Consider the following 27,505-nt stretch of genomic DNA (forward strand, 5'->3'; position numbering starts at 1 on the left):
CTGCAGTCTCATCCAAATACCAGCTCTCCTCCCACCCCCATGCTGATGATTCCCCAAGCCGTCTGGCCTCAGCCTCTCTCCTGAGATCTACTTTGAGTTCCCCACTGCCTCCTGGACATTTCCACCTAGAACTTGTACAAGCACCTCAAGAACTACATGGCTAAAATGGAAGTCATGCTCTAGAAGCCTCCTTCCCAGGTAAACCTGCTTTTCCTCCTGTAACCTGCATGTCTATGACAGGCTTCACGTTCACACAGAGGCATAAGCCAGACACCTGGAATCTTCTTGGGCTTCTCCTCTGCACCCTTGGACGTGGTCACCGAAGCCAAAGGACTCTGCCCATAAGGGTTTGGGGAAAGTATCCTCTGCATCCCTGCTGGAGGTGCTGTAGCTCAACCTCTCACCGCCTTTTGTGACTAGCGGAGACCTCCACTACACCAGACTTTTATGCTGCTCTGGGAGCACTTTCTTACACCACCTTGCTTTAAGCCATTCCCCTGCTTCAAATGCGTCAGGGTTTCCTGGTCCCCTGCAGGATGATGTCCTTAGCATTCCTCCGCTTGGAATAACAACGCCTCGTAGCATCTGGCTTTCAGGAGTTTAGAGTGGAGGGCTCTGCATTCAAGTCCAGGACCTCCCACACACTCGGTGCATGGCCCTGGGCAACGTACTTACTCTCTCTGTGCCTCAGATTCCTCACCTGAAAATGGGGATAATAATAGTACCTACCTCACAGGGTTGTTGTAAAGATTAAATGAGCAAATACGTTCAGAGTACCCGGAACTGTGTCCAGCATGTGATAAGTGGGCACTAAGTATTAACTGCTGTTGCTGTAAATATTACCTTTCCCCACTCATTTCCATACAGCTTCCCATATGCATTGTTTTCCAGCCAATCAGAACACTCTTCCATCTTGGAAGAAAAAAAAAAGCCTACCTGCGTTCCCCTGGCTCTTGGCCTTGACACACACTGTCTAGAATACCTTTCCCACCATCTCTCATCCCACTCTCCCTATGAACGTACTTCAACTCATCTTTTCTAACCTAAGTACCCTCCCCTGCAGTCAGGCATGCTCTTCACTGAGCCTTCATAAGGCCCTTGTGCTCACCTCTATTGCAGCACAGATCATACTGCATTATAAAGGACCATCTCCTGTCTCTCTGTCCATCTTTCAGAGTTTGCCATATTGATCTTAGTGATGCCAGCACGTGGCACTCAGCTAGACAAAGAAAGCAGGCTCAATAAAGGCTGGTAGAATTAAGTAAAGAATTGTATAAAGGCCTTAAATAGAGCTGGGGTACAAATACTTCCCAGGCTGCCTGGGATAGTCCTGGTTTAGGCCATGGTCCTGATATAATTACTAACAACACCCTCTTTCACTGTCAAAAATATCTCCTTTGGACAATACGTTATAAGGTCACTCTAGGTATTAGAGCTGTGATTCTCACCCTATCAGGCCCAATTTTCTCTTTGCTTAAGAGCTATTTTAGAATACCCTATGCACTATCTTTAAATGGGATTGATAGTCAATAGGAACTGCCAATAACAGAATTTCCAAAAAACCAATGTAATACCCTAAATAGAATGCTAAATGGAAAATGAAGGAGATTTTTTAAAAAGTAGCTTAAACTAAGATTACGTGTGCAGTATTTTGATGTGTAAATGCTTAGTTAAGTGACTTACACTTCTGGCCAAGATGGAGTAACAGAGACCAAAATTACTTTCTGACCTAAAGCCACAAAAATACTGGACAAAATATATGAAACTATGGCCCTCAAGCAACAAAGGGAATCAATCACTGGAATCAAGCGTCAAAGGGCAGTGATCCCCAAGAGATGAGAAACAAATGAGGCTAGCCCCACAATTGACCTCCCCAACACCTTATAAAACTCTCCAGGCCACAGCACAGGAAGAAAGAATGCAGATGGAGCTCAGAGGTCTTCCTGAGTTAGAAAGACAGAACTGTGAGTCTGGGAAGGCCAATGTGGCTAGAATTCATAGGGCAGAATACTGAGGAGGAGAGGGCTGCACAGAGACAGAACTCTGGAAATCTGAAGATAATACTTACCCTCCTTGACTGTTTAACAGAGTAGTGATCAGAGTATGCAGGTATGAAAACTGCCTGAGAGGGTGGGCCCGGTGTCTCACACCTGTAATCCCAGCATTTGGGAGGCCGAGGTGGGTAGATCACAAGGTCAGGAGATAGAGGCCATCCTGGAAAACATGGTGAAACCCCATCTCTACCAAAAATACAAAAATTAGCCGGGTGTGGTGACACATGCCTGTAGTCCCAGCTACTCAGGAGGGTGAGGCAGGAGAATCACTGGAACCCAGGAGGCGGAGGTTGCAGTGAGCCAAGATCATGCAAAGCCTGGGCAACAGAGCAAGACTCAGTCTCAAAAAAAAAAACAAAAAGAAAAGAAAAGAAAAGAAAACTGCCTGAGAATGGAAAAAGAATCATCCGCAAAGATTAAAGGGATTAGAGGATTCCCAATGCTCACAGGGGGCCAGAAACAGTCCCTGTTAACATCAGTCAGAATAGAAAATCTCATAATTCATTAAGATAGAATACTTAGAAGGGTTCTGCCTCAGTAGTAAGCAAAACAACCCTAGGCCAAATACCATTCTTATCATCTATCAAAGTTTACCGGCAAGATCCGGAAGGCTCAAACTTTTCCAAGTAGCTTAACTGTGTGACAGAACAAAGCTCAGGAAGATTTATAGAAATATAAAAACATGCAAGCAGCCAATAAGGTAAAACTGGTGATCTCTGTCATCCAATCAAAAATCATCAGGGATGTGAAGAGGCAAAAAATATGACACATAATGAGGATAAAAATCAATGATAGAGTCCAAGATGGCCAATAAAAACAGCTCCAGTCTACAGCTCCCAGCATGAGCGACGCAAAAGATGGGTGATTTCTGCATTTCCAACTGAGCAAATGGCACACCAGGAGATTATATCCGGCGCCTGGCTCAGAGGGTCCCACGCCCACGGAGCCTCGCTCACTGCTAGCACAGCAGTCTGAGACAGAACTGCAAGGTGGCTGCGAGGCTGGGGGAGGGGCGCCTGCTATTGCTGAGGCTTAAGCAGGTAAACAAAGCAGCGGGGAAGCTCGAACTGGGTGGAACCCACCACAGCTCAAGGAGGCCTGCCTACCTCTGTAGACTCCACCTCTGGGGGCAGGGCACAGCTGAACAAAAGGCAGGAGAAACCTCTGCAGACTTAAATGTCCCTGTCTGACAGCTTTGAAGAGAGTAGTGGCTCTCCCAGCACGGAGTTTGAGATCTAAGAACGGACAGACTGCCTCCTCAAGTGGGTCCCTGACCCCTGAGTAGCCTAACTAGGAGACACCTCCCAGTAGGGGCAGACTGACACCTCACACAGACGGGTACCCCTCTGAGACAAAGTTTCCAGAGGAATGATCAGGCAGCAACAGTTGCTGTTCAGCAATATTCACTGTTCGGCAGGCTCCGCTGCTGACACCCAGGCAAACAGGGTCTGGAGTGGACCTCTAGCAAACTCCAACAGACCTGCAGCTGAGGGTCCTGACTGTTAGAAGGAAAACTAACAAACAGAAAGGACATCCACACCAAAACCCCATCTGTATATCACCATCATCAAAGACCAAAGGTAGATAAACCCCAAAGATGGGAAAAAACAGAGCAGAAAAGCTGAAAATTCTAAAAATCAGAGCGCCTCTCCCCCTCCAAAGGAATGCAGCTCCTCGCCATCAGGGGAACAAAGCTGGATGGAGAATGACTTTGACAAGTTGAGAGGAGAAGGCTTCAGACAATCAAACTCCTCTAAGCTGAAGGAGGAAGTTCGAACCCATCACAAAGAAGCTAAAAACCTTGAAAAAAGATTAAATGAATGGCTAACTAGAATAACCAGTGTAGAGAAGTCCTTAAATGATCTGATGGGGCTGAAAACCATGGGACGAGAACTACATGACGAATGCAGAAGCTTCAGTAGCCGATTCAATCAACTGGAGGAAAGGGTATCAGTGATGGAAGATCAAATGAATGAAATGAAGTGAGAACAGAAGTTTAGAGAAAAAACAATAAAAAGAAATGAACAAAGCCTCCAAGAAATATAGGACCATGTGAAAAGACCAAATCCACATCTGACTGGTGTACCTGAGAGTGACAGGGAGAATGGAACCAAGTTGGAAAACACTCTTCAGGATATTGTCCAGGAGAACTTCCCCAACCTAGCAAGGCAGGCCAACATTCACATTCAGGAAATACAGAGAACACCACAAAGATACTCCTCGAGAAGAGCAAATCCAAGACACATAATTGTCAGATTCATCAAAGTTGAAATGAAGGAAAAAATGTTAAGGGCAGCCATAGACAAAGGTCTGGTTACCCACAAAGGGAAGCCCATCAGACTAAGAGCAGATCTCTCGGCAGAAGCTCTACGAGCCAGAAGAGAGTGGGGGCCAATATTCAACATTCTTAAAGAAAAGAATTTTCAACCCAGAATTTCATATCCAGCCAAACTAAGATCCATAAGTGAAGGAGAAATAAAGTCCTTTACAGACAAGCAAATGCTGAGAGATTTTGTCACCACCAGGCCTAGAAGAGCTCCTGAAGGAAGCGCTAAACACAGAAAGGAAAAACCGGTACCAGCTACTGCGAAAACATGCCAAATTGTAAAGACCCTCAAGGCTAGGAAGAAACTGCATCAACTAGTGAGCAAAATAACCAGCTAACATCATAAGGACAGGATCAAATTCACACATAACAATATTAACCTTAAATGTAAATGGGCTAAATGCTCCAATTAAAAGACACAGACTGGCAAATTGGATAAAGAATCAAGACCCATCAGTGTGCTGTATTCAGGAAACCCATCTCACATGCAGAGACACACATAGGCTCAAAATAAAGGGGTGGAGGAAGATCTACCAAGCAAATGGAACACAAAAAAAGGCAGGGGTTGCAACCCTAGTCTCTGATAAAACAAATTTTAAACCAAAAAGATCAAAAGAGACAAAGGAGGCCATTACATAATGGTAAAGGGATCAATTCAACAAGAAGAGGTAACTATCCTAAATATATATGCACCCAATACAGGAGCACCCAGATTCATGAATCAAGTCCTTAGAGACCTACAAAGAGACTTAGGCTCCCAAAAAATAATAATGGGAGACTTTAACACCCCACTGTCAACATTAGACAGACCAACGAGACAGAAAGTTAAAAAGGATATCCAGGAATTGAACTTAGCTCTGCACAAAGTGGACCTAATAGACATCTACAGAACTCTCCACCCCAAATCAACAGAATATACATTCTTCTCGGCACCACATCACACTTATTCCAAAATTGACCACACAGTTGGAAGTAAAGCACTCCTCAGTAAATGTAAAAGAACAGAAATTATAACCAACTGTCTCTCAGACCACAGTGCGATCAAGCTAGACCTCAGGATTAAGAAACTCACTCAAGCTAGTTTCTAAGGATCATGTCTTCGAGCCAGGATTCCCGATCCAGAGACAATGGCCCCGATGGGATGGAGCCCGAAGGCGTCACCGAGAGTAACTGGAATGAGATTGTTGACAGCTTTGATGACATGAACCTCGCAGAGTCCCTTCTCCGCGGCATCTACGCCTATGGTTTTGAGAAGCCCTCTGCCATCCAGCAGCGAGCCATTCTACCTTGTATCAAGGGTTATGATGTGATTGCTCAAACCCAATCTGGGACTGGGAAAATGGCCATATTTGCCATATCGATTCTGCAGCAGATTGAATTAGTTATAAAAGCCACCCAGGCCTTGGTCAGAATTGGCTCAGCAGATACAGAAGGTGGTCATGGCACTAGGAGACTACAAGGGTGCCTCCTGTCATGCCTGTATCGGGGGCACCAACGTGCGTGCTGAGGTGCAGAAACTGCAGATGGAAGCTCCCCACATCATCGTGGGTACCCTTGGCCGTGTGTTTGATATGCTTAACCGGAGATACCTGTCTCCCAAATACATCAAGATGTTTGTACTGGATGAAGCTGATGAAATGTTAAGCTATGGATTCAAGGACCAGATCTATGACATATTCCAAAAGCTCAACAGCAACACCCAGGTAGTTTTGCTGTCAGCTGCAATGCCTTCTGATGTGCTTGAGGTGACCAAGAAGTTCATGAGGGACCCCATTCGGATTCTTGTCAAGAAGGAAGAGTTGACCCTGGAGGGTATCCGCCAAATCTACATCAACGTGGAACGAGAGGAGTGGAAGCTGGACACACTATATGACTTGTATGAAACCCTGACCATCACCCAGGCAGTCATCTTCATCAACACCTGGAGGAAGGTGGACTGGCTCACTGAGAAGATGCATGCTCGAGATTTCGCTGTATCCGCCATGCATGGAGATATGGACCAAAAGGAACGAGACGTGATCATGAGGGAGTTTAGTTCTGGCTCTAGCAGAGTTTTGATTACTACTGACCTGCTGGCCAGACGCATTGATGTGCAGCAGGTTTCTTTAGTCATCAACTATGACTTTCCCACCAACAGGGAAAACTATATCCACAGAATCAGTCGAGGTGGACGGTTTGGCCGTAAAGGTGTGGCTATTAACATGGTGACAGAAGAAGACAAGAGGACTCTTCGAGACACTGAGACCTTCTACAACACCTCCATTGAGGAAATGCCCCTCAATGTTGCTGACCTCATCTGAGGGACTGTCCTGCCCCAGCCAGGACTCAATCGCTGGGGGCTGAGGAGCAGCAGGAAGGGGGAGGGAAGGGAGCCAAGGGATGAACATCTCGTCATTTTTTTTCTTTGAATAAATATCACATTTTGAGGCAAAAGAAAGAACTGTGAACATTTTAGACACCCTTTTCTTTGGGGTAGGCTCTTGCCCCAGGCACCAGCTCTTCTCCCAAAAAAAAAAAAAAATCCCTTTCCCTAACCTAGTAACCTCAAGATCCCAGAGGCTCTCCTCACCTCAGCTGAGCTCCTTTGAAAGTGATTCAAGGGACTATGTCACTCAGCTTCATTTGCTGGACCAAATCTGGAGGGAGAACCCCTAATACCCCTGAGTGAGGTTGCCCAGGGGCTTGTCCCCAGGTGGGGGGAAGCAGGGGAGAGAAAATGGTAGCCATTTTTACATTGTTTTGTATAGTATTTATTGATTCAGGAAACAAACACAAAATTCTGAATAAAATGACTTGGAAACTGAAAAAAAAAAAAAAAAAAAAAAGAAAAAGAAACTCACTCAAAACCGCTCAACTACATGGAAACTGAACAACCTGCTCCTGAATGACTACTGGGTACATAATGAAGTGAAGGCAGAAATAAAGATGTTCTTTGAAACCAGTGAGAACAAAGACACAACATACCAGAATCTCTGGGACACATTTAAAGCAGTGTTTAGAGGGAAATTTATAGCACTAAATTCCTACCAGAGAAAGCAGGAAAGATCTAAAATTGACACCCTAACATCACAATTAAAAGAACTAGAGAAGCAAGAGCAAACACATTCAAAACCCAGCAGAAGGCAAGAAATCACTAAGATCAGAGCAGAAGTGAAGAAGATAAGAGACATAAAAAACTCTTCAAAAAATCAGTGAATCCAGGAGCTGGTTTTTTGAAAAGATCAACAAAATTGATAGACCACTAGCAAGACTAATAAAGAAGAAAAGAGAGAAGAATCAAATAGATGCAATAAAAAATGATAAAGAGGATATCACCACTTTTACCACAGAAATACAAACTTCCATCAGAGAATACTATAAACCCATCTATGCAAATAAACTAGAAAATCCAGAAGAAATGAATAAATTCCTGGACACATACACCCTCCCAAGACTAAACCAGGAAGAAGTTGAATACCTGAATAGACCCATAGAAGGCTCTGAAATTGAGGCAATAATTAATAGCCTACCAACTAAAAAAAGTCCAGACGGATTCACAGCCAAATTCTACCAGAGGTACAAGGAGCTGGTACCATTCCTTCTGAAACTATTCCAATCAATAGAAAAAGAGAGAATCCTCCCTAACTCATTTTATGAAGCCAGCATTGTCCTGATACCAAAGCCTGGCAGAGACACAACAAAAAGGAGAATTTTAGACCAATATCCCTGATGAACATCGACGCAAAAATCCTCAATAAAATACTGGCAAACCAAATCCAGCAGCACATCAAAAAGCTTATCCACCATGATCAAGTGGGCTTCATCCCTGGGATGCAAGGCTGGTTCAACATATGCAAATCAATAAACGTAATCCAGCATATAAACAGAACCAAAGACAAAAACCACATGATTATCTCAATAGATGCAGAAAAGGCCTTCGACAAAATTCAACAGCTCTTCATGCTAAAAACTCTCAATAAATTATGTATCGATGGGATGTATCTCAAAATAATACGAACTATTTATGACAAACCCACAGCCAATATCATACAAATGGGCAAAAACTGGAAGCATTCCCTTTGAAAATTGACACAGGAGTGCCTTCTCTCACCACTCCTATTCAACATAGTGTTGGAAGTTCTGGCCAGGGCAGTCAGGCAAGAGAAAGAAATAAAGAGTATTCAATTAGGAAAAGAGGAAGTCAAATTGCCCCTGTTTGCAGATGACATGATTGTATATTTAGAAAACCCCATCGTCTCAGCCCAAAATCTCCTTAAGCTGATAAGCAAACTTCAGCAAAGTCTCAGGATACAAAATCAATGTACAAAAATCACAAGCATTGTTGTAAACCAGTCACAGACAGAGAGCCAAATCATGAGTGAACTCACATTCACAATTGCTTCAAACAAAATAAAATACCTAGGAATCCAACTTACAAGGGATGTGAAGGACCTCTTCAAGGAGAACTACAAACCACTGGTCAATGAAATAAAAGGATGATATTACTCTTAATATCTCAGAGGGTTTACTCTCTTCCTGGGATATGGTTTCTAATATTAATTGGGAGAGAGGATGATATGACACCCAGTATTGCAGGGGGTGTACACCCCCTGTTATTTTGTTGCCAATATCCGGGTTGGGAGAGGATGATATTACTGCCAATATCATAGGAGTTGTACACCCCGTCTGTGATATTATTCCTAATATTCAAGGGAAGAGAGAATGACATTACTCCCAATAGTGCAGGAGGTATACATACCCCTGTGATATTGTTACTAATACCCAGTGGAGGAGACGATGATATTACTGGCCATATCGCGAGGTGTGTACACCCCCTCTGTGATATTGTTTTTAATATCCAGGGGGCTAGAGGATGACATTACTTCCACGATCGTAGTGGGTGTACACCAATTGTGTGGTATTGTTCTGAATATCCAGGGAGGGAGAGGATGATATTACTGTCACTATCGCAAGGGGTAGACGCTCCTTCTTTGATATTGTTCCTAATATCCAGGGAGGAGAGTAGGATATTAATCCCCAAATCGCTGTGGGTATACACCCCTTTTTGATATTGTTCCTAATATGCTGGGGGAGAGTCTATGATATTACTGGCCATATCACAGGGTGTGTACACCAGCACCGTTATACTGTTTCTTATTTCCAGCAATGAAGAAGTTGATATTACTCCCAAAATGGAATGGGCTGTAAACCCCCCACAAGATATTGTTCCTAATATGCAGGGGGAAAAGGATGATATTACTTTCAATGTTGCAGCAGGTGTATAATCTGCCTGTTATATTTTTCCTAGTATCTGGGTCGGGGGGGGAGGTGAGGACGGTATTACTCGCAATATCTCAGAGGGTGTACACTGCCCCTGTGATATTGTTCTAAATATCCACTGGGGTAGAAAATTATATTACTCCCAATATCGCAGGTGGTGTAAATGCCCCCCAATATTTTTCCTAATATCCAGGTGAGGTAAGATGATATTACTCCCAATATCACAAGTGGTGTACACACCTTCTTTGATATTTTTCCTACTATTTACTTGTGGAGGGGATGATATTACTCCCAGTATCAAAAGAAGTGTAAACGCCCCCTGTGATATTGTTCCTAATACCCAGGTTAAAAGAGGATGATATTACCTCCAATATCGCAGGGGGTTCGCCATACACTCTGCCTGTGATATTATTTCTAATATCCAGGGGAAGAGAGAATAATATTACTCCCAATATCGCAGGGGCTATACACACCTTGTGATATCGTTCCAAATATCAGTGAGGGGAGGAGATGATATTACCACAAATATCAGAAGAGGTGTACACCTTTCCTGTGATAATTGTTCCTAATCTCCGTTTTGGGAGAGGATGATATTACTCACAATATTGCAGGGGTTGTACACTTCCCCTGTGATATTGTTCCTAATATCTAAGCTGGGAGAGGATGATATTACTCCCAACATCCCAGGGGGTGTACATCCCCACTGTTATATTGCGCCTAATATCAAGGGGTGGAGAAAATGATATTACTCCCAATAGCGCCGTGTGTACACCCCCCTCCTGTGATATTGTTCCTAATATCCAGGGGCTAAAGATTGATATTACTCCCAATATCCAGGGGATAGAGGATGATATTAAACCGAATATCACAGTGGGTGTACACAACTCTTGTCATATTGTTCCAAATATCCAGGCAGGGAGAGGATGATATTACTCAAAACATTCCTGGGGCTGTACACACCCCTCTGTGATATTGTTTCTAATATACAGAAAGGGAGAGGATGATATTACTCTCAACAAACAGAAAGGTACAATTCCCATGTGATATTGTTCTGAATATCTAGGGTGAGAGAGGATGATATTATCCCAACATTGCGGAAGGTGTGAACACCTTCTGTGCTATTGTTCCTAATATCCAGGGAGAAAGAGGATGAAGTTACTCCCAGTATCGCAGGCGGGTGTAGGCCCCCCTGTGATATTGTTTCTAATATGCAGAGGGGGAGAGGTTGATATTACTGCAAATACCCCACCTGTGATATTGTACTGAATATTTAGCGGGGGTGGGGGGTGATATTACCAATAACGCAGGGGAAAGTCGACCCCCCTCCCCCGCTGGATATGACGAGCCATCCGACAGGGAGGTGTCCGCCCCCCACCATATGGAGGGTAATATCTCCCCGCTCTCCCCCCAGCTCCAGCTGCTTTCTGCTAAGGTCCCCGTGCCCCTCCAGGTGGCTTTCTTGGGCAAGGCCTAAAAGAAATTACGTGGTTTTCTTGCTCCGATTTGTTCGCAAGTCCATGAGAAAAACTCAGGGAGTCCTGCATAAATCCGGTGTTCCAGCAGCCAAGGCCGCCAGCTAGCCGGGCCCTACAGTCGAGATGGCATGTCAGGATTCCCCTCTCTTTTACCTCCTCAGCCTTCCGGACTCTGCTTAGGCGCCTCTTCCTCCAGGTTGCCCGCTCCTGTCCCCACCCTTCCTTCCCTGCTCTCCTAATACCATGGGCTGACCCAGCGCAGCATTTCTCACACATCTGACAGCTGCCTGCCTCCTTGTCTGTATCCGGACCCCACAGCCTGAAGGTGAGGGCTGCACCTGCCTTGATCATCATTGTATCCCTTGCTCCTACCGGAGCACTTAACACAGAGTGATTCCTCAGTCAACATTTTCCGGATGAGTGAACAAAAAATAAACCTACACATCAAGTGAAAATTAGGCTGAGCAGAAATGAAGCAAGTGATAAAGTACAAGAGAAGGATATACCTGTTATTCTAGGCATGCTAATTCTAATTTTGGAATTGCTGTGGTTATTTCATGTTACTCTGCCAGGCTTCAGTGTTAGGCAAGGGCAATTCTCTGTGTAAGCAGGGACAGCTCTCCTGAAAGGTCCTGTTGGTCCTGGGAAGTGATGGTACATGTGACTCATCCCTCAAACCAGAAGGCTAAGCTAAACTAGCAGGAGAGCTGCAGCAGGAACATTCTGGCAGGAAAGAAACAGCATCCTCTGTATACCAGCCGTGTGTGGCCCGAAATAAAGGATACCCACCATGTGAAGACTGACCAGGACGCAGAGACAAGGATGTCAGGCAAGATCCCACGCAGGCTTAGGGACACAGTCTGTTTGTTAGCATCATTAAGTACTAGCTGACGTGCATAGAGCATTGAGCATGTGCCAGGTACTGTGCTAAGCACTTCGCATACACTATTTCATGTAATCTCCACCATGGCCATATAAGGTGAAACTTATAAATATCACCATTATATAGATGGGGAAATTGAGGCTTGGAGACGTTAAGTTGTTTGCCTGAAGCCACAAAGCTGGTAAGCAGCAGAGCTGGAATCCAAACCAACAGAAATTCAATCTAGATACCCAACTCCTCACCGCCGTCTATCCTTGGAAACTAGACTAGTCCCCGAGGAAACATGAATCTACATTTTATTTCAACAAATAAGAGCTCTTTCCTTACAGTAGTTATTTAAATAGTTTTACTAAAAATTTAAAATCTATTTCAAGGTTAAAATTTCAAAGCCATCAAACATCAAATATATTATATATGAAAATACATTTGTATATATTATAAACAGATATATGATGTGATATAAAGTGCTAGATCCAGTGCATCAGAAAATACACGCAAAAAAAAGTACCCAACAGCATTACATAAAACATCAGCTGCTTACCAAATCGGCATTAAATACTTAAGGACTGTGACCTATTACTTAACGTATTACAAATCCAGCCTTATCTAAAAATCTCTGTTTGTCCTAGGAAAATAATACTTTTTAAAAAGAATAATTTGGTAATTTGAATAATATTTAGATCTATCTAAACTTAAAGCCTATATATTTACCACGCTTTTACATGCTTACCAGTATTACAGACACAATAAATTTTATCAGGTATTTTTGATAATGTGCTAGGAATTGTTTGAAATATAAAGAAGAATAAGATTTCATTTTCACCATCTCAGAGATTCCAGATAGTGGTGGACACAGAAACCCATGAAAATAACTGCAGGATGAGATAGATGAAATTACAGAAGCCCAATGTGCCATGGAAAAATGGACATGGACATGGAAATTTTATTTCATATGCATACTCATTAAAGAAATAGCAAGCCTAAAAAAGTTAGCTACCTTTGGTTTTTATTACTTATGTCTTACACTCAAGTGAACTTTTTTCTGTCTAATCTAATATCATTCAAATCCTGAGTCCCTTTAATTAAGTTATCCTAAAATGAATTTTCATGAGCACAGAATTTGTGCTATTACTCTATCTGCACCTCATGGATATTACCACATTTTAGATTTTATGTTTTAAAACACAAAACAATATAAAACCTAAAGTTTTAAGATAAAATGTCTTTCGATCTTCACCTAAAATATTAAAGATATAAAAAACTTTATTCTCCTCAGAATAAAACTAGATTTAAAATTTTCAATGAAATAGTTGATAGATCATTTACATTTCTATAAATATATGGAAAATAATCTATTTTTTAATTGTAAGACATTACAATTTTAGATTGTATTTGCATTTAGGAAAATTTCACATAATCTTTCTCAGATCCGTGCTTACTGTGATAAAAATTTGTTTTTTCAATAGTTGATTCTTCAGAATATCTTGACTAATCCTTCTCCCTCTACAAACAATATTATTATTTGCCAATATTCAGAAGTCTGAATAAACGACCTTATCCCTGGGAATATCTTGCCAAAAAACTATTACTTGCAGGTACAAAGCCCAGAATGTCAACTTCTTCAGAACAAACAGTTCAGTTTCTCTCATAAAAATGCAAGGGAAAAAAAAAAAGAGGATTGAGGAAATCTAAAAGAGATATAATAGCCCGTATCAACCAAACACAATACATAACCCTTATTAGCATTCTAATTGAAACCAACCAACTAAACAAAAAGTTTTTAGACAATTGAGGATATTTAAATATTGCTTTGATAAACTGATGCTATTAATGGATTATTTAGCTGTGATAATAGTATTGTGGTTACATTGATGGGAATCTTCTTTTTGATAAATGGGGTCTTGCTATGTTGTTCAGGGTGGTCTTGAACTCCTGGCCCAAAGTGATCCTCCAACCTCAGCCTCTCAAAGAGCTGGGATTACAGGGAGGAGCCACTGCACCCAGCCTCATTGATGGAATTATTATCTTTTAGAGAAATATTCAAAAATACAATACAATGATAGACTATCTGGGACTTGATTCAAAATAATTCAGTGGGGAGGGGACTGTCAGCAGATAAAGAAGACACAAGGTTGGCCCATAGGAGAATTACGTAGAGGTTAATTATACTAATCTCTCTAAACTTAAAGAAAATATAAACATTGTTTGAAATATGACATAATGTATCCTATACAACTGATACCTTGAATAACACAATAACAGTCCCCTTAATTTTAGGAACTACTGGTCATAAATATGCCCTTACATATACACATCTCTTCTATACACAGCAAAATCACATTATTTGACAAAAAGGAAATCTCTTAGGCTGCGTTTAAACTTATTGTTCTCTTTGCCTGGATTTGGGAATAGAAACTGCTTCACTGGCTAAGTAAATCATAACTGTCCCAAAATATTCTTAATTACTGATTTCAATAAACATATCCCTTCGTTCTAAGAACAATTAAGAAAATGAAGTTTATGTTCAGGTAAACCTGACAATGTTAAGGTAGTTGAGTAACAGGGAACTAATGATTAACTGAATTTCATACTAGATTCTCAAATCCTTTTTCTTTTTCTACTCTAATGTTTTCTTTGGATGGGGCGAATTCTAGCGATCACCTATGTAAGTTTTTTGCAGGTGGTATATACTGTTAGCGATCACCTATGTAAGTTTTGCAGGTGGTATATATTGTTAGCGATCACCTATGTAATTTTTTGCAGGTGGAATATATGGAGTCAATGAATGCTTAAAACCAATTAAAAATAATTTCAGTGATTACATGAAAACATAGCTAGAAAAACTAAAGTATTTTTGTAGAAATTACGAGAAGTTTACATTAACAATTAGAATAAGGTTACTATTTAGATTGTAATCAGGGGTCAATGTGGAAAGAAATTTCTGAGCATTTTTCCGGAAGGCTGGGGAGGAATGAGAATCGTGACTCTCCACACTTGCAATAAAATGTGGTGAAGGACTGGTGCAAACTCTCAAAAGCCACCATTTGCTAAATCTCCCCGCCAGCCTTGTTAGTACTTACCGCCGTTTGATTCCATTCTTTTTCTCGTGGTTTCTGCTGTTTCTCTGAATTTTCTAACGACCGTTATTAAGTAAAAACGAAAGCAACGTGGCCGTGTGATCTAGGCAGCCCGGAGATGAAATTTGGGAATCATAAGCTACATTCCAAAGTGTAAACAGATTTTATTCATTTGGGACACTCAGTGCACACAGAATCGGCGCTGTAGAATGTTACTGCCGTGCCAGAAGGCACCTGCGTGGGACTTGCTGGCAACCGACAGTCCCCTCTGCTTGCAACGCTGGGCCAGCCCCGGAGACCCCTAGTCCCCCGGCCCCTGGACGTCCTGTCTCCTCTGCGGCGCCGCTCCTGCTCCGACAGTCCCGGACCTGCCGGCCCGAGGGTTCGCGGAGGGCTGGTCCCTGCAGCAGCCCCGCGTCCCGGCCCCTCGTCTCTCGGACCTTCACCCCCGGCCAGCGCAGCCCAGCTTCCCGGGCAAGTCTCACGCTGCCGGGATCCAGTGCGCGGCGACCCAGTGGAGAGCGCAGGATCGAGACTCCGAAGGGGAATGCCGGCTTCGCGGGGCGGCGCGGGGCACGGAGCTGCCCACCTCTGCGCCGTGGGACGGTGCCTGGGATTAGGAGGTGGCTTCGGGCCCGCAGCGAGCCCAGGGGAGGGATTCCCGGTACCGCCGGCACCTACGTCGGGGGGTGCCTGGGTTCTTGGGGACCGCGAGAGGAGAAAAGAACGAAAATCACAGCAGGGAGGAAGAACGCCCCGAGCGCTCCCCTGCGAAGCACAGGGCTCTAGTCGGGCGCGGTCCGGGGGAGTCTGGGGGCGCCGTTCCCCGCGATCCGCAGAGACTTGCAAGAAAACGCACAGCCCGGGGCGCCGGGGTGGAGAACCGACCACGCGAGTCTTTCGGCGCGTCTGGGTCTCGGGGAGAGAAACGCGCTTCCTGGCGCCCGGGGGCCGTGGGACAGAGGCCCCAGGAGGAGGAAGAACTCGGGGCCCTGGCCCGGGTCAGGCTTCCACCCCTGCGACCCGCAAGAGGCCCGGGCGGGAAAGGTGGCGAGCGCGGGTGGAGCTAGTGGTTCAGAAAGCAAACCTGGCCAGGTGCGACCGCCTGAGGGTCCTCTGGAGAGTTTCCTAATTTCTCCGGGTTACCTATTTCTAGTCTGGAAAATGGAGAATTCTATAGTGTCTTCTTCAGTGAGTGCTGGGAGCGCTAAAGGAGGGTCGGAGCCCGGCAGACCGGGAGCAGGAGGAAGGCGTTGGCCGATACTGTTACTATTATCAGCGTTACTAGTGGGCGGGACAGTGTTGGGGGGTGGGTAAGGGGCCTCCCCGCGCCCCGCAGCCCCGCGCGCTCGGCTCCAGCTCTTTGGCTTCCTTCCCTGGGCAGCTCCAGGCTTAGCTGTCAGCCAGTTCTCAAGAAGACGATCCCGAGGGTCGAAGACCACCCTTGACCCTCGACACTGGACTCTTCGTGCAACTGAGAAGAGCCGTGATTTTTAAAGCCCAGCCTCAGGGTTGCAGAAGCCCGAGATCTGGGAGGCGTCCGGGACCTCCCTGCAGAACCGCGGGGACTCGGCGTGGGATCCAGAGTGCGGCCTCTTGCTCTGTGCAGTCAGGAAGGCGGCCTGGTCTGGTCACCGCGCCCCTGGGACGCGTCGTTGCCTGGGGGGAGGTGGGGGAACTGCGGCGCCTCCACGACGCCTGGTCTGCCCGGCAGGTGTTTGGTGTCGTTGGCGGGTTCGCAGCCGCGCCAGGTGACCGTCCGTTCCGCGAGCCGGGCAGGGCAACCCCTGCGGGTCGCACCCGAAGGCCGGACCTCTCCAAGCCGCCTGGGTGCTTCCAGACAGGTGGACCCGAAGCTCCTGTTTGATCGGAGAATAACGTTTAATTTACTCCGCCACTGAATTGATTGTTTAAATATTCATCTTTGGATATGGTTTAACATTAGGCAAAAATTAGGAGCTTGGAGGCCGTTCCGGGATGGGGTCTGACCCTCAGTCACCCATGTTCGTAGCTGTGTTGGTCTGGCCTGGAGCAAGAGAAGGAAGATAATTGGGAGGGTGCCAAGAAAGCCTGGAGAAAGTCCCGTCTGGGTTCAGCGGCCGGCTGGAGCCGCTCTCCCAGGACGCTTGTTGACAATAAATGAATGAAGGTCGGCCCGGAGACGTTTTCGCACAAAAGGCAGAGGGGAGTTGGAACGTGAACCAGCGAGAAACTGGCATGAAATAGGACCCCTCTATTCTCAGTTTGTTTCCAAACTCTTAGACTGCCCCAGCCCTGCCGGATTTGCTAAAAGTGGTCTATTTCGGACGCTGGTGGTGCTATGGGGCTGACGGCTACCTGTGCAAAGAAGAGGGAAGAATTGGAAGCTGGGGTCTGGGCAGCTACCAAAAGTGGGGCTTGGGAACTTTTCAGAACGTCCTCAGAACCTCAGGAGCCAGGAGGAAATCTCCCGTAGGGGATCTCAGGTAGGGCGTGCCAAGAAATTCCAAGAGATGGGATGGAGAAGAGAAGCCGGAGAAAAATCGGCCAATTAGACTGCTGTAAAAATGTGTGTCTCCATGTTTGTCCTTCCTCCTGAAATAAGAAATTCATAGCTGGGGTTGGGGAGTTGAAGGGGGCTGGGGGAAAAACTTTCTCACATTCACAGAGCAGCTTCCCTCAAAGCGGCACAGAATCGGGAACCCCACTCAGGACAGGGGAAAACGGCCAAGTTCCTAGAAATTTGTTTTCTTTGTGGGGAGCAATTCATGATGGGCGTTCTTGTCTAGTTTCCCCCTACTCCGTCCCCTGACGCCTAGCAACACTTAAACCTTTCTATTTGCAAAGTCTTTTCAGAGTTTCTTTTTTAAGAAATAAGTTTTGAAAATTCTAGTGCTTTATATATACACATGTTGGCCAGTACATTCCAAATTGATCTCAAATGGTTTTCCAGCTTGTTGGGGGGTGATGAAAAATAAATGGAAAATATATTTACATGCCCTCCTATTCTTTTCTTTTGGAAGTCTCATAAATAGTAAATTTCCTATTTTAAAAGCCAGGACGTTTTCAACCTCAAATATTTGGAATTTTTAAAGGCCATATTAAAATGGATTACTTCTGCTATCTATAATAAATATGAATTGTGAAAATAAATTGAGAGAAAATAATGTGGGTTTTTAAAAGTTCCATTTAGAAAGGGAAGAATGAGACGGAATAGAAAATAAACGATGTAGTGTAGTGACTTAGCATTTTATTTCGTCTATATAACTAGGCTTAATTTTAACATCTTAATTTTAACAATAAAGATGGCACGTCAGACACACAGATAAGAAATCAATGTTCTGAAATTCATATCCTACTTACATTAAACATCCCTATCGGGAACACACAGAGAGCAGAAGCATTTTGCACTTGACTTAGGAATAATACTTCCAGTTTCAAGGAAGTGAAGAAGGGGGAACACGTTTAGCATCGGAGGCTGTGTTTTTGTTTGCTTGCTTGTTTTTCTTTTAATGCCGGAACAAAATACCCCACTCACGTTCATAGTACCCCAGGAAATGTGCAAATCGGGAAAGCCATAGAAGCCACAACCGAAGGCAAGAAAAGACGACTTGACGCCCTGCGAAGGTTACGTTCAGGTGGTTTTTAGAGGAACGTAATCCAGCTGTTTCTTTCTAACCATTTTGCAGCGAACAGAAGTTCGTGTTTGCTCTCCAGCGGGATTCAGATGCACACGCCCAGTATGGGCCGCGCAAGGTGGAGTGAGCAGCTGCGGGTCGCTCCGCCCTCCCACCTGGCTCTAGGAGGGCCCTGGGGAGTTGGCCAGGGAACTGGGCGTGGGCGATGCTCAAAAAGCTGGTGAGGTCCCCTCTCCGCCCAAAGGGGCAGCCAGCGATGTCAGCCTAGAGCCCTCTGCCGCTGCCTGATACCTCAGCAGCCCCGAGGCGGCCGACAGTTGCCCGCCCAGCACCGCGCCCTTGGTGGGAGCGCAGCCGCTGGCGCAGTCCTCCTCCTGATGCTGCTGCTGTTGCTGCAAAATTGTCCGAGCAGCGGCGGCGGCGGACACGTGCAGCAAAGGGGCAGCGGCCTGGGGATGCAACAGGCATGATGGTCGCTGGAGCAGGTGGCAGTAGCTCCAGGCGGTCGGGGACAAACTCTGCGCAGCCCCTGTACCCGCTCCCCTGACCCCTTGCATAATACTCTCAATGCTGAAAGAGATGCATCCGCCTCCCGGTCGCGGCGCCAGACCCTTGCCCTCCTCCCAAGGCTGAGGACCAAGTGAGGGCTGCAGCACGGGAAGGGTGCCGGGGGTCGCCAGGTCCGCGCCTTCTGCTTTCTTCGGTGCCCCGGCATAGGCGGGTGCCGAGAGCACTAGGTAGCGAAGAGGATGAGGGTGCAGCAGAGCGTACGGGCGTCTCCCGGGGGCGGCGGTGGGGTAGGCCCCCGGGACAGGCTGCGGCGGGGCAGGGGCCCCAAGCAGAGGGCCTGGGTGGGGGTTGTGCAGGGCGGCGTGTGCAGCAGGTAGAGGGAAGGGGTGGGGCAGGTGGGCTCCCGGGGTCCGTTGGTGGCGCTTGAAACGCTTCCTACGCCGGAGAAAGCTGCCATTGTCGAACATGTCCTGGGAGGCGGGGTCCAGGCTCCAGTAGTTGCCCTTGCCTGGGTGGCCCGGCTCGCGGGGGATCTTGACGAAGCAGTCGTTCAGAGAGAGGTTGTGGCGGATGCTGTTCTGCCAGGCGGGGAACTTGCGGCGGTAGTAGGGGAAGCGGCCACTAATGAAGGCGCAGATGCCGCTGAGCGTGAGGCGCTTGTGCGGGCTTTGCAGGATGGCCATGGTGATGAGCGCGATGTACGAGTAGGGGGGCTTTGCCGGCTGCCGGGCATCTTCAGAGGCCGCCGCAGACCTTGGCGGTGCCCTGAACTTGGTGCCAAACTCTGAGGGGCCGCTCGGGCCGCCGCCGCCCTCGATGTGCTCTTGGGGAAGGGCACCCCCGCCCCACAGGGCCACCTGCAGCCCCGGCTGGGGCGACTGCTCCAGAAACTGCTGGCTCGTCTCCTTCTCCTCGTCTTCCTCCTCGACTTCATCTTCCTCCTCTCCCAGGACATCGATTTCACCGTCTTCCCCTTCGGAGTCCCGGAGGCTGCGCTGCGGTGTGGAGCGAAGGCGCTCAGTTCTTGACAAGCTCATGGAGGAGCAGGTGCTTCAGTCGCAGGGGATGTGGCGGCCGATCACCTGGCCTGGGGCGGGCTGAGCTGGAAGCCTGGGATGAATGTCGCAAGAAGCAGGAATGCTAATGGTTACCCTTTGGGATGTTTTCGTCTGCTAGTTTCTACTCCTTTCCAACAACGTCCGGCAAAGATGGCTTTGCCTTTTATAAAAGCTTCTTCAAGACCATGTATGGTGGACTCCCCCCTTTATAACCCTTCTTCCCCTACCTCTGAGCGGTGCCACTTCCTCCTGACGTAGTCCAATGATGAGGGTCTTCTGGGCAAACACCCGTCCGGAGAAAAGCCCAGCCCCCTCCTCCTCGCACCCACCTGCCACCAGGGAAGATGCTCTACTCATCCGGCGCAGCCAGCCAGTTGGCAAGCCTTTGCATGGGTTCTGTTAAGGCGCATTTAAAACCGCGCAAATAAAAGCGAGGTAGGAAAGTATGATACTCAACATTCTATGACCACCTCGACATGCAGTCTTCCCTCCTGGAGAAAAGAAATGGTGGAGCGGGAGGCTGAAATGTACACGGTTGTTTGTAAAGGAATGTGTAACCGTAAAAGTATGTTTCTGTGTTTCACAGCTGGTAATCACCCATTTTCACTGGTAGAGTCTGTCCTTATCCGGAATGGTGAGCTGAATTATATTTAAGGTTCTGACAATATTCCCAGGCTTCAGGGGAGTGTTGCTTTGCTCCCTCTACCTTCCTACCCACCTCCCCAAGATGCTCTCCCTGACCCAAATTTTCAGAAAAGGTTCAAATGTCCCAGCACTAAATTGTGTAAGTTTATTCAGGGAAGGCAGGAGAGCTCACACGGAGTCCTCTGTCCCCTTGCAGCAATGGTTCTCCAATTTCTTTGAATACTTAACCACAGTAAGAAATACATTTTATATCACAATCTTACACATACAGACATAACACATAACTAAGATGGGTTTCACGAAACAATACACTTACACGATAGTGATCACTGATATTTCCTTTTTAAAAAAATGGCCATAACCAACTAAATTGATTTCACACATACCAGTATGGGCCCAGTTTGAAAAATCCTGTTCTTACAAAGTGGCCCCACATACAAGAAAAGCACCCAGCCTATAAGGGCTTCTCTTTCTCCCTTTCCTCCTTCCTTTCTTCATCCTTTTTAACTAATTCATTTTTAGAGACAGGGTCTATGTTGTGCAGGCTGGCTTTGAATTCCTGGGCTCAAGTGATCCTCCCGCCTCAGCCTCCTGTGTAGGTGGGACTACAGGCGTGCCACTATGCCTGGCTCTGGCTCTTTATTCTTTTTTTCCTTTTTTTTTTGAGACGGAGTCGCTCTGTCGCCCAGGCTGGAGTGCAGTGACACAATCTAGGATCACTGCAAGCTCTGCCTCCCGGGTTCATGCCATTCTCCTGCCTCAGCCTCCTGAGTAGTTGGGACTACAGGTGCCCGCCACCACGCCCGGCTAATTTGATTGGTTATTTATTTGGGACAGAGTCTCGCTCTGTCGCCCAGGCTGGAGTGCAGTGGGGCCATCTCAGCTCACTGCAAGCTCCGCCTCCCGGGTTCACGCCATTATCCTACCTCAGCCTCCCAAGTAGCTGGGACTACAGGCGCCCGCCACCACGCCTGGCTAATTTTTTGTATTTTTAGTAGAGACGGGGTTTCACCGTGTTAGCCAGGATGGTCTCGACGTCCTGACCTTATGATCCGCTTGCCTCAGCCTCCCAAAGTGCTGGAATTACCGGCGTGAGCCACCGTGCCCGTCCTCTTCATTCTTTCAGAAATGTCAACATTAAGTGCGTTTACTGTAATAATAAAACTTGGGACTTCAATGAGGCAAGAAGGGGCTGCAGTGTTGCCTTTAAATCAGTGGGTCCTCATTCACTGTCTGCACTGCGGAGGGGCAATATGACAGCAGAACTGTTCACCTCACTCACTCGACATCCTTAGAAGTAACACGATTTTTAGATTGGCTTCATTAAAATTAGCTCAGAGACTAAAGTAGCACTAGAGAAATAAAACAAATATTTGTTATATAAATAAGGATCTTATTAAAATACTAAGTAAGATACTATGCCACTGTATATATTCATAATTTAAAACCCAGCTACTTGGGAAAACTTTGAGGTGCCATCTAATAAAAATGCAGCATAAAAGAATATTATGCCATTGATAGTCACATAGTATCTATAATTATGACAATGAATGCTCAGTGAGAAATCAAACGCCAACTGCAAGGGCAAAATACAATAAAAAATAGCTTAAAGTAGCTAGTGCCTTCAGGATAAAATCTGGAGAACAGCTTTCTTGCTAATCGTTTTTTAAAACTTCGCTGCTCCTGAAGTTTTCACCCTTGAAGGCTCCTCAGTTTATATGAAGCCTGGAGGACAAATAACAGACAGGTTTGAGCCTAACAGATTTGTTTGAATCCCAAATTTACCAATGACTGCTTGTGTGACCTACTAAACTAAGCTCCAGGAGGGCCAGGCCAGGTGTCTTATTCAACCACATAATCCGAGACGCCTCCTCCCCAGCGCCCCCAGCATGTGAGGCACATTTCCTCCATCAGCATAGGAATAGGATGACCTGGGAAAGGGAGTATTGTTAGTTTTCCTAGCGCCAACTTCGATAGGGATTGGGGTTATTTAAAAATAAAGGAGAAAAATAAGGAGGCGCTCAAAAACAAAACACAAAACCCACATTGATGGGGGTATGTCAAAGGGGGAACAGGAGAAAACTGAAAGAGTTCCCAATGGCCAAAGCTGGGATAATTTGAGCAACAAAATAAAGTAGTATTAAATTGTAACCCAAAGTATAAAATATTCATGTGTCCACACTGATAAACATAAATGATCAAACTAATAAACAAAGCGAAAGGGACAACTGTCCTTTGCAAAAGAATTTCAATTAATTATTTAGACCACTCCCAAGAAAGTACACTACAACTCCCCATTCCTTTAGTGTGGGCTGTGCTCAGTGATTTCCTTCCAAAGAGCACAGTATGAAATGCGGGAAGAGTAACTTTACAATGGAGAAACCTGACAAACACTCCTTCAGCGGTGATCAGGCCGTCAACATCAACATCAATAACAGTCATAACCTTTTATTTCATGTCGTAAAATGGTGACACTTGTTTTAAAAAAATTTAATAACAATGTAATCATACCTCTGCAACCAGCTGAAGTTCTAAGAAAAAATGACAATGTTGAAAGTTTTATCATCATTATTATAAACTTTCATGTTCAGTATATGTAAACTCCAAAGCCAATTTCAAAAGATATTTAAGTGAAATACCATTCTTTAAAAAAAAAGGATATTATATATAATTGTATGAAAGTTAAGTGTTTTACAGTACTGATTTGCTACATTTTATTTATGCTGTAAAATAAATACCATTTTAAAGTTTATTGGAATTCATAACTAAAGTAATAAATAAATGCTTGAAGTATACCCAGTAGAAACTTATTTTTATTAACCAATCGTTTTGATAAGAAATGCTTCTAGTGTTATGTACAAACTTGATCTTCTTTGAAATGTGTTGTCCACCGCTTTTCTGTTTCTGTCACAGTAGCTATAAATAGCTGTTTAAGGATATCCTTATCTAAATTCCTGCCTGCGAACAAAACAAAATACGACGTGATTACATTATGCTTATTAAAATGACACAGTTCACCTATCAATTCCAGTTCATTAAATGCTTTATGGTATTTAGAAATTTACAAAAAGAATAGTAACTGAGTGATTCCATTTTTAACTTTCCAGTTCAGTACATCAAAATCACATTGGTGCTTGGATTAATCACTTTTCTAAAACTGAAAAAGAACAAAAGTCCTAACAAGCTTTTATGAATGTTGTAACATGATAAAGACGGAACACTGACCACAGGCTTATTTAGTTATAAAAGAGGACCTGAATGGTTAATCTGTTTAAGTGGCAAATGATATCCCTTTCAAACGTATTTTTCACTTTAAGACTGTTAATCCTTTGAGACTTACCAATGAGGACCAATCGATTTGTTCTCTCAGTGTCATCCTTCCAGCTCACTGGAGTCTCCTCCAAATCATAGAGCTCATGGACACCCTGGACAATCACTTGTTGTGATTTGTCTTTGATTGACACCAATCCCTGCTCAAAGGAGAATTGACTGAACATTAATCAGCCTCAGTTCAAACTTAAAAGCAGAAATAGAGCATCAATGTTAATGGATTAATAATTGATATTCACTTAAAAAATACAAACTCTTAAGCTGAGAAAATTACTTAATTCCAATTATTTGTGAATTACAAAAAGTTTCTTAATGTTTTTAATTTTCAAAAAAGGTTTCTGTGTATTCTTTTTCTGAACAATCCCCTTTTCTAATGATAAAGTTAATACATCTATTAGGATGGTTTTCAGTGTTATTTATCACAACCAAAACCTGAAACAAAATGATGAAATATGTATCATATCCTATTGATTAAAGATTTTATATAATGTTTCACAGTTTTAGTGGGAAAAGTTGAGAAGTTAAAGGATTTTGGTTATATTAAATAATTTGTTTTAGAAATGGGTTGCAATCAATGAACAATGATGAAATGAAGAAAAACTATTGTATTTATCTGAATAAAAGTTCATTTTGTATTGATTTGCAGAAATGAGAAACGAATTATCTGATAAACTGGCTCCTATGGGGATGAAATTAATTTATTTGAAATAATGTTAATATACCAAAAACTGTGCACACTTGTGAACACACAAGAGTAGGCACTCAACTGACTGGTTAAGCATACACCTAGAATCACTGCTTCCTGGAAGAAATACGTTTCATGACTTAAATACCCAAATATCAAGTAATGTGAGTGAGTTTCTAAATACAGAACAAGAACTCTTCCAGTCCTTTGTAACTTTGTTTAGAGTGTGACAAATGTTTAGTGTCTGCTAAATGCATCAGGAAGCATAATGTTCAGCAGAAGTGAAATTTGCAACATTATTTCTCTGTACTTGGGAATAGAGAGCAGAAGGTAACATTTCAAAGCACACAGGTTGTTCTAGCTGCAACCCTAAAGGAAGCTGTGCATATAAATGATGCCTTATGCAGTGATTTCCAAAGCTCCTTTTCAGTCATGAAATAAAGAAAAATGAAAGTAGACAAAGATGATTTGTACTAAAACCAGTGTTTCTGTTTAAAACCAAATACAGTTTTTGTAACAGCCAACAGTAAACTGTACCTTCAGCCTTATGACCTCCATGCAGTGACTGTCCTTGTTTCTCACATTCTTTTCCCACAGGAGATTCTGTATCAAGTGACATATTTTAATAAGACCAACCATTGCTAATAGCAACAACTATGTAACAAAACCGCTGATAAATCATTAATCAGTTAAAAATTGCATTCACCTGAATAAATATATTAAGCTGTTCTTCCTTTGCATTTCCTGGTACTTCAAATGTGATTGTAACAATACTCTGTAAATCAAGGGAAATAATAATAATTCTTTATAGTAATATCACTATATTTTTTAAATCACAAATTTTAACATGAAAAGGAACATATTCATGGAATTTTACATTGCTTAAACCATATATATTAGGTATTATACTTTCTTCAGCATATGTGCTATTTTTTTCGAATTAGCAACTCTATTTCCTACATTCTGCAGAGGTACCAATGGGTTTAGTATTTACACAAACTACTACCTTGTATTTTAAAAAACTCACTCAAAAACCCTGATGAAAGGGTCCTCATTATTTAATTCATTTTTTCGTGGATTCTCAGCAATAAGAATATATGCAACACATACAATATACTCACTACACAGGGCCAGGTACTTTTGCCTGAGTCGCCTCATTTTATCTTTTGACAACCATCCTGGGGAGTGAAGATAACGATTTCATTTTATAAATTGGGGAAAACAAGGGTCAAAAAAATAAGCTACCCAGAGCCAGGAATAAAACTCAATACCAAAGTAAATTTGTTCTCTTAAAAAAAAAAATACAAAAGAAAGGCTTGGCTTATCTTGAACTGAATAAGCATGTGCCAAGAGGAGAAGAGTTCTTAGTGATGAGAATGACAGGATAATGCCCTCTTTGGCTTTAGTAAGGGTGACATCATCATGTAATGAATATTAACTTTAGGATTTATTTTTCTTCTTTATCTTGATAAATCTCTCACTGTCTACCCTAAAGAAACAGAAGCTTAACATTTCCTCTAACAGGTCACATAATTGAAACCCAAACCTCCCTTTCCCAATATAACCCCAAATTTCAAACTCAGAGATGAAAATACACAAGGGCTAAGCATAACATTGTAAAAACATACACCCCACCTTGGAAAATAGAGGCTCAAAAGCCAAGCTCAAAATGACTTTAAAAAGGTAGACAATAATATACTAAAGCACAGCTTTGCATAACTTCCTAGAACTGCATATCTGGCCGAGCAATTTTACTCACCATGACATAATCATACAGGCTTACAGCAGAAAATACAGTAAGACCAATACTATTTTATAATCCAAACTCAGAGAATCGCTAATGGTAAGTATTAAAGACCAATTTAGGCAGAAACATATGAGACATTTCTTTTTTTCCATAGGTTATTGGGGAACACGTGGTGTTGGTTAACTTCTTTAGTGGTGATTTGTGAGATTCTGGTACACCCATCACCTGAGCAGTATACACTGCACCCAATTTTTGTCTTTTATCCCTCATCCCCTTCCCACCCTTTCTCCCTGAGTCCCCAAAGTCCATTGTGTCATTCTTATGCCTTCGCATCCTCATAGCTTAGCTCCTACTTATGAGTAAGAACATAGCGATGCGTGGTTTTCCATTCCTGAGTTCTTTCACTTAGAATAATAGTCTCCAATCTTATCCAGGTCACTGCGAATGCCATTAATTCACTCCTTTTTATGGCTGAGGAGTATTCTATTGTATGTATATATATATCACAGTTACTTTATCCACACGTTTATTGATGGGCATTTGGGTTGGTTCCACATTTTTGCAATTGCGAATTGCGCTGCTATAAACATGCGTGTGCACGTATCTTTTTCGTATAATGACTTCTTTTCCTCTGAGTGGATACCCAGTAGTGGGATTGCTGGATAAAATGGTAGTTCTACTTTTCATTCTTTAAGGAATCTCCACACTGTTTTCCATTGTGGTTGTACTAGTTTACATTCCCACCAGCAGTGTAGAGGTGTTCCCTGTTCACCATATCCATGCCAACATCTACTATTTTTTTGATTTTTGGATTATGGCCATTCTGCAAGGGCAAAAAT

General features: G+C 43.9%; 2 protein-coding genes and 1 pseudogene across 6 annotated transcripts in view; 1 reads left to right on the forward strand and 2 right to left on the reverse strand.

Annotated features, from left to right (window-relative positions):
- Positions 1-5,463: 5,463 nt before the first annotated feature.
- Positions 5,464-6,688, forward strand: LOC100602558 (annotated as a pseudogene). The gene has a single exon (XR_004029815.1). The product of XR_004029815.1 is annotated as a eukaryotic initiation factor 4A-I pseudogene (transcript).
- Positions 6,689-18,283: 11,595 nt separating this feature from the next.
- Positions 18,284-21,454, reverse strand: FOXD4 (forkhead box D4). Its single transcript, XM_030812835.1, has one exon. It carries the CDS (start codon positions 20,236-20,238, stop codon positions 18,901-18,903), a length of 1,338 nt encoding a protein of 445 aa, XP_030668695.1. The 5' UTR covers positions 20,239-21,454; the 3' UTR covers positions 18,284-18,900.
- A 1,882-nt stretch (positions 21,455-23,336) lies between these two features.
- The window catches only part of CBWD1 (COBW domain containing 1), a 47,993-nt gene continuing 43,824 nt past the window's right edge, over positions 23,337-27,505 (reverse strand). For all 4 annotated transcript variants that reach the window (XM_003273850.4, XM_003273846.4, XM_030814518.1 and 1 more), the window contains 4 exons: positions 25,626-25,694; positions 25,457-25,522; positions 24,245-24,374; positions 23,337-23,862 (listed from right to left, as the gene is read on the reverse strand). In XM_003273850.4, the coding sequence (XP_003273898.1) occupies positions 23,756-23,862; positions 24,245-24,374; positions 25,457-25,522; positions 25,626-25,694 (372 nt within the window). In that variant the 3' untranslated portion in view covers positions 23,337-23,755. The remainder of the gene's footprint in view (positions 23,863-24,244; positions 24,375-25,456; positions 25,523-25,625; positions 25,695-27,505) is intronic.

The sequence above is a fragment of the Nomascus leucogenys genome, chromosome 1a (genome assembly GCF_006542625.1).
Source record: "Nomascus leucogenys isolate Asia chromosome 1a, Asia_NLE_v1, whole genome shotgun sequence".
Classification (NCBI taxonomy): domain Eukaryota; kingdom Metazoa; phylum Chordata; class Mammalia; order Primates; family Hylobatidae; genus Nomascus; species Nomascus leucogenys.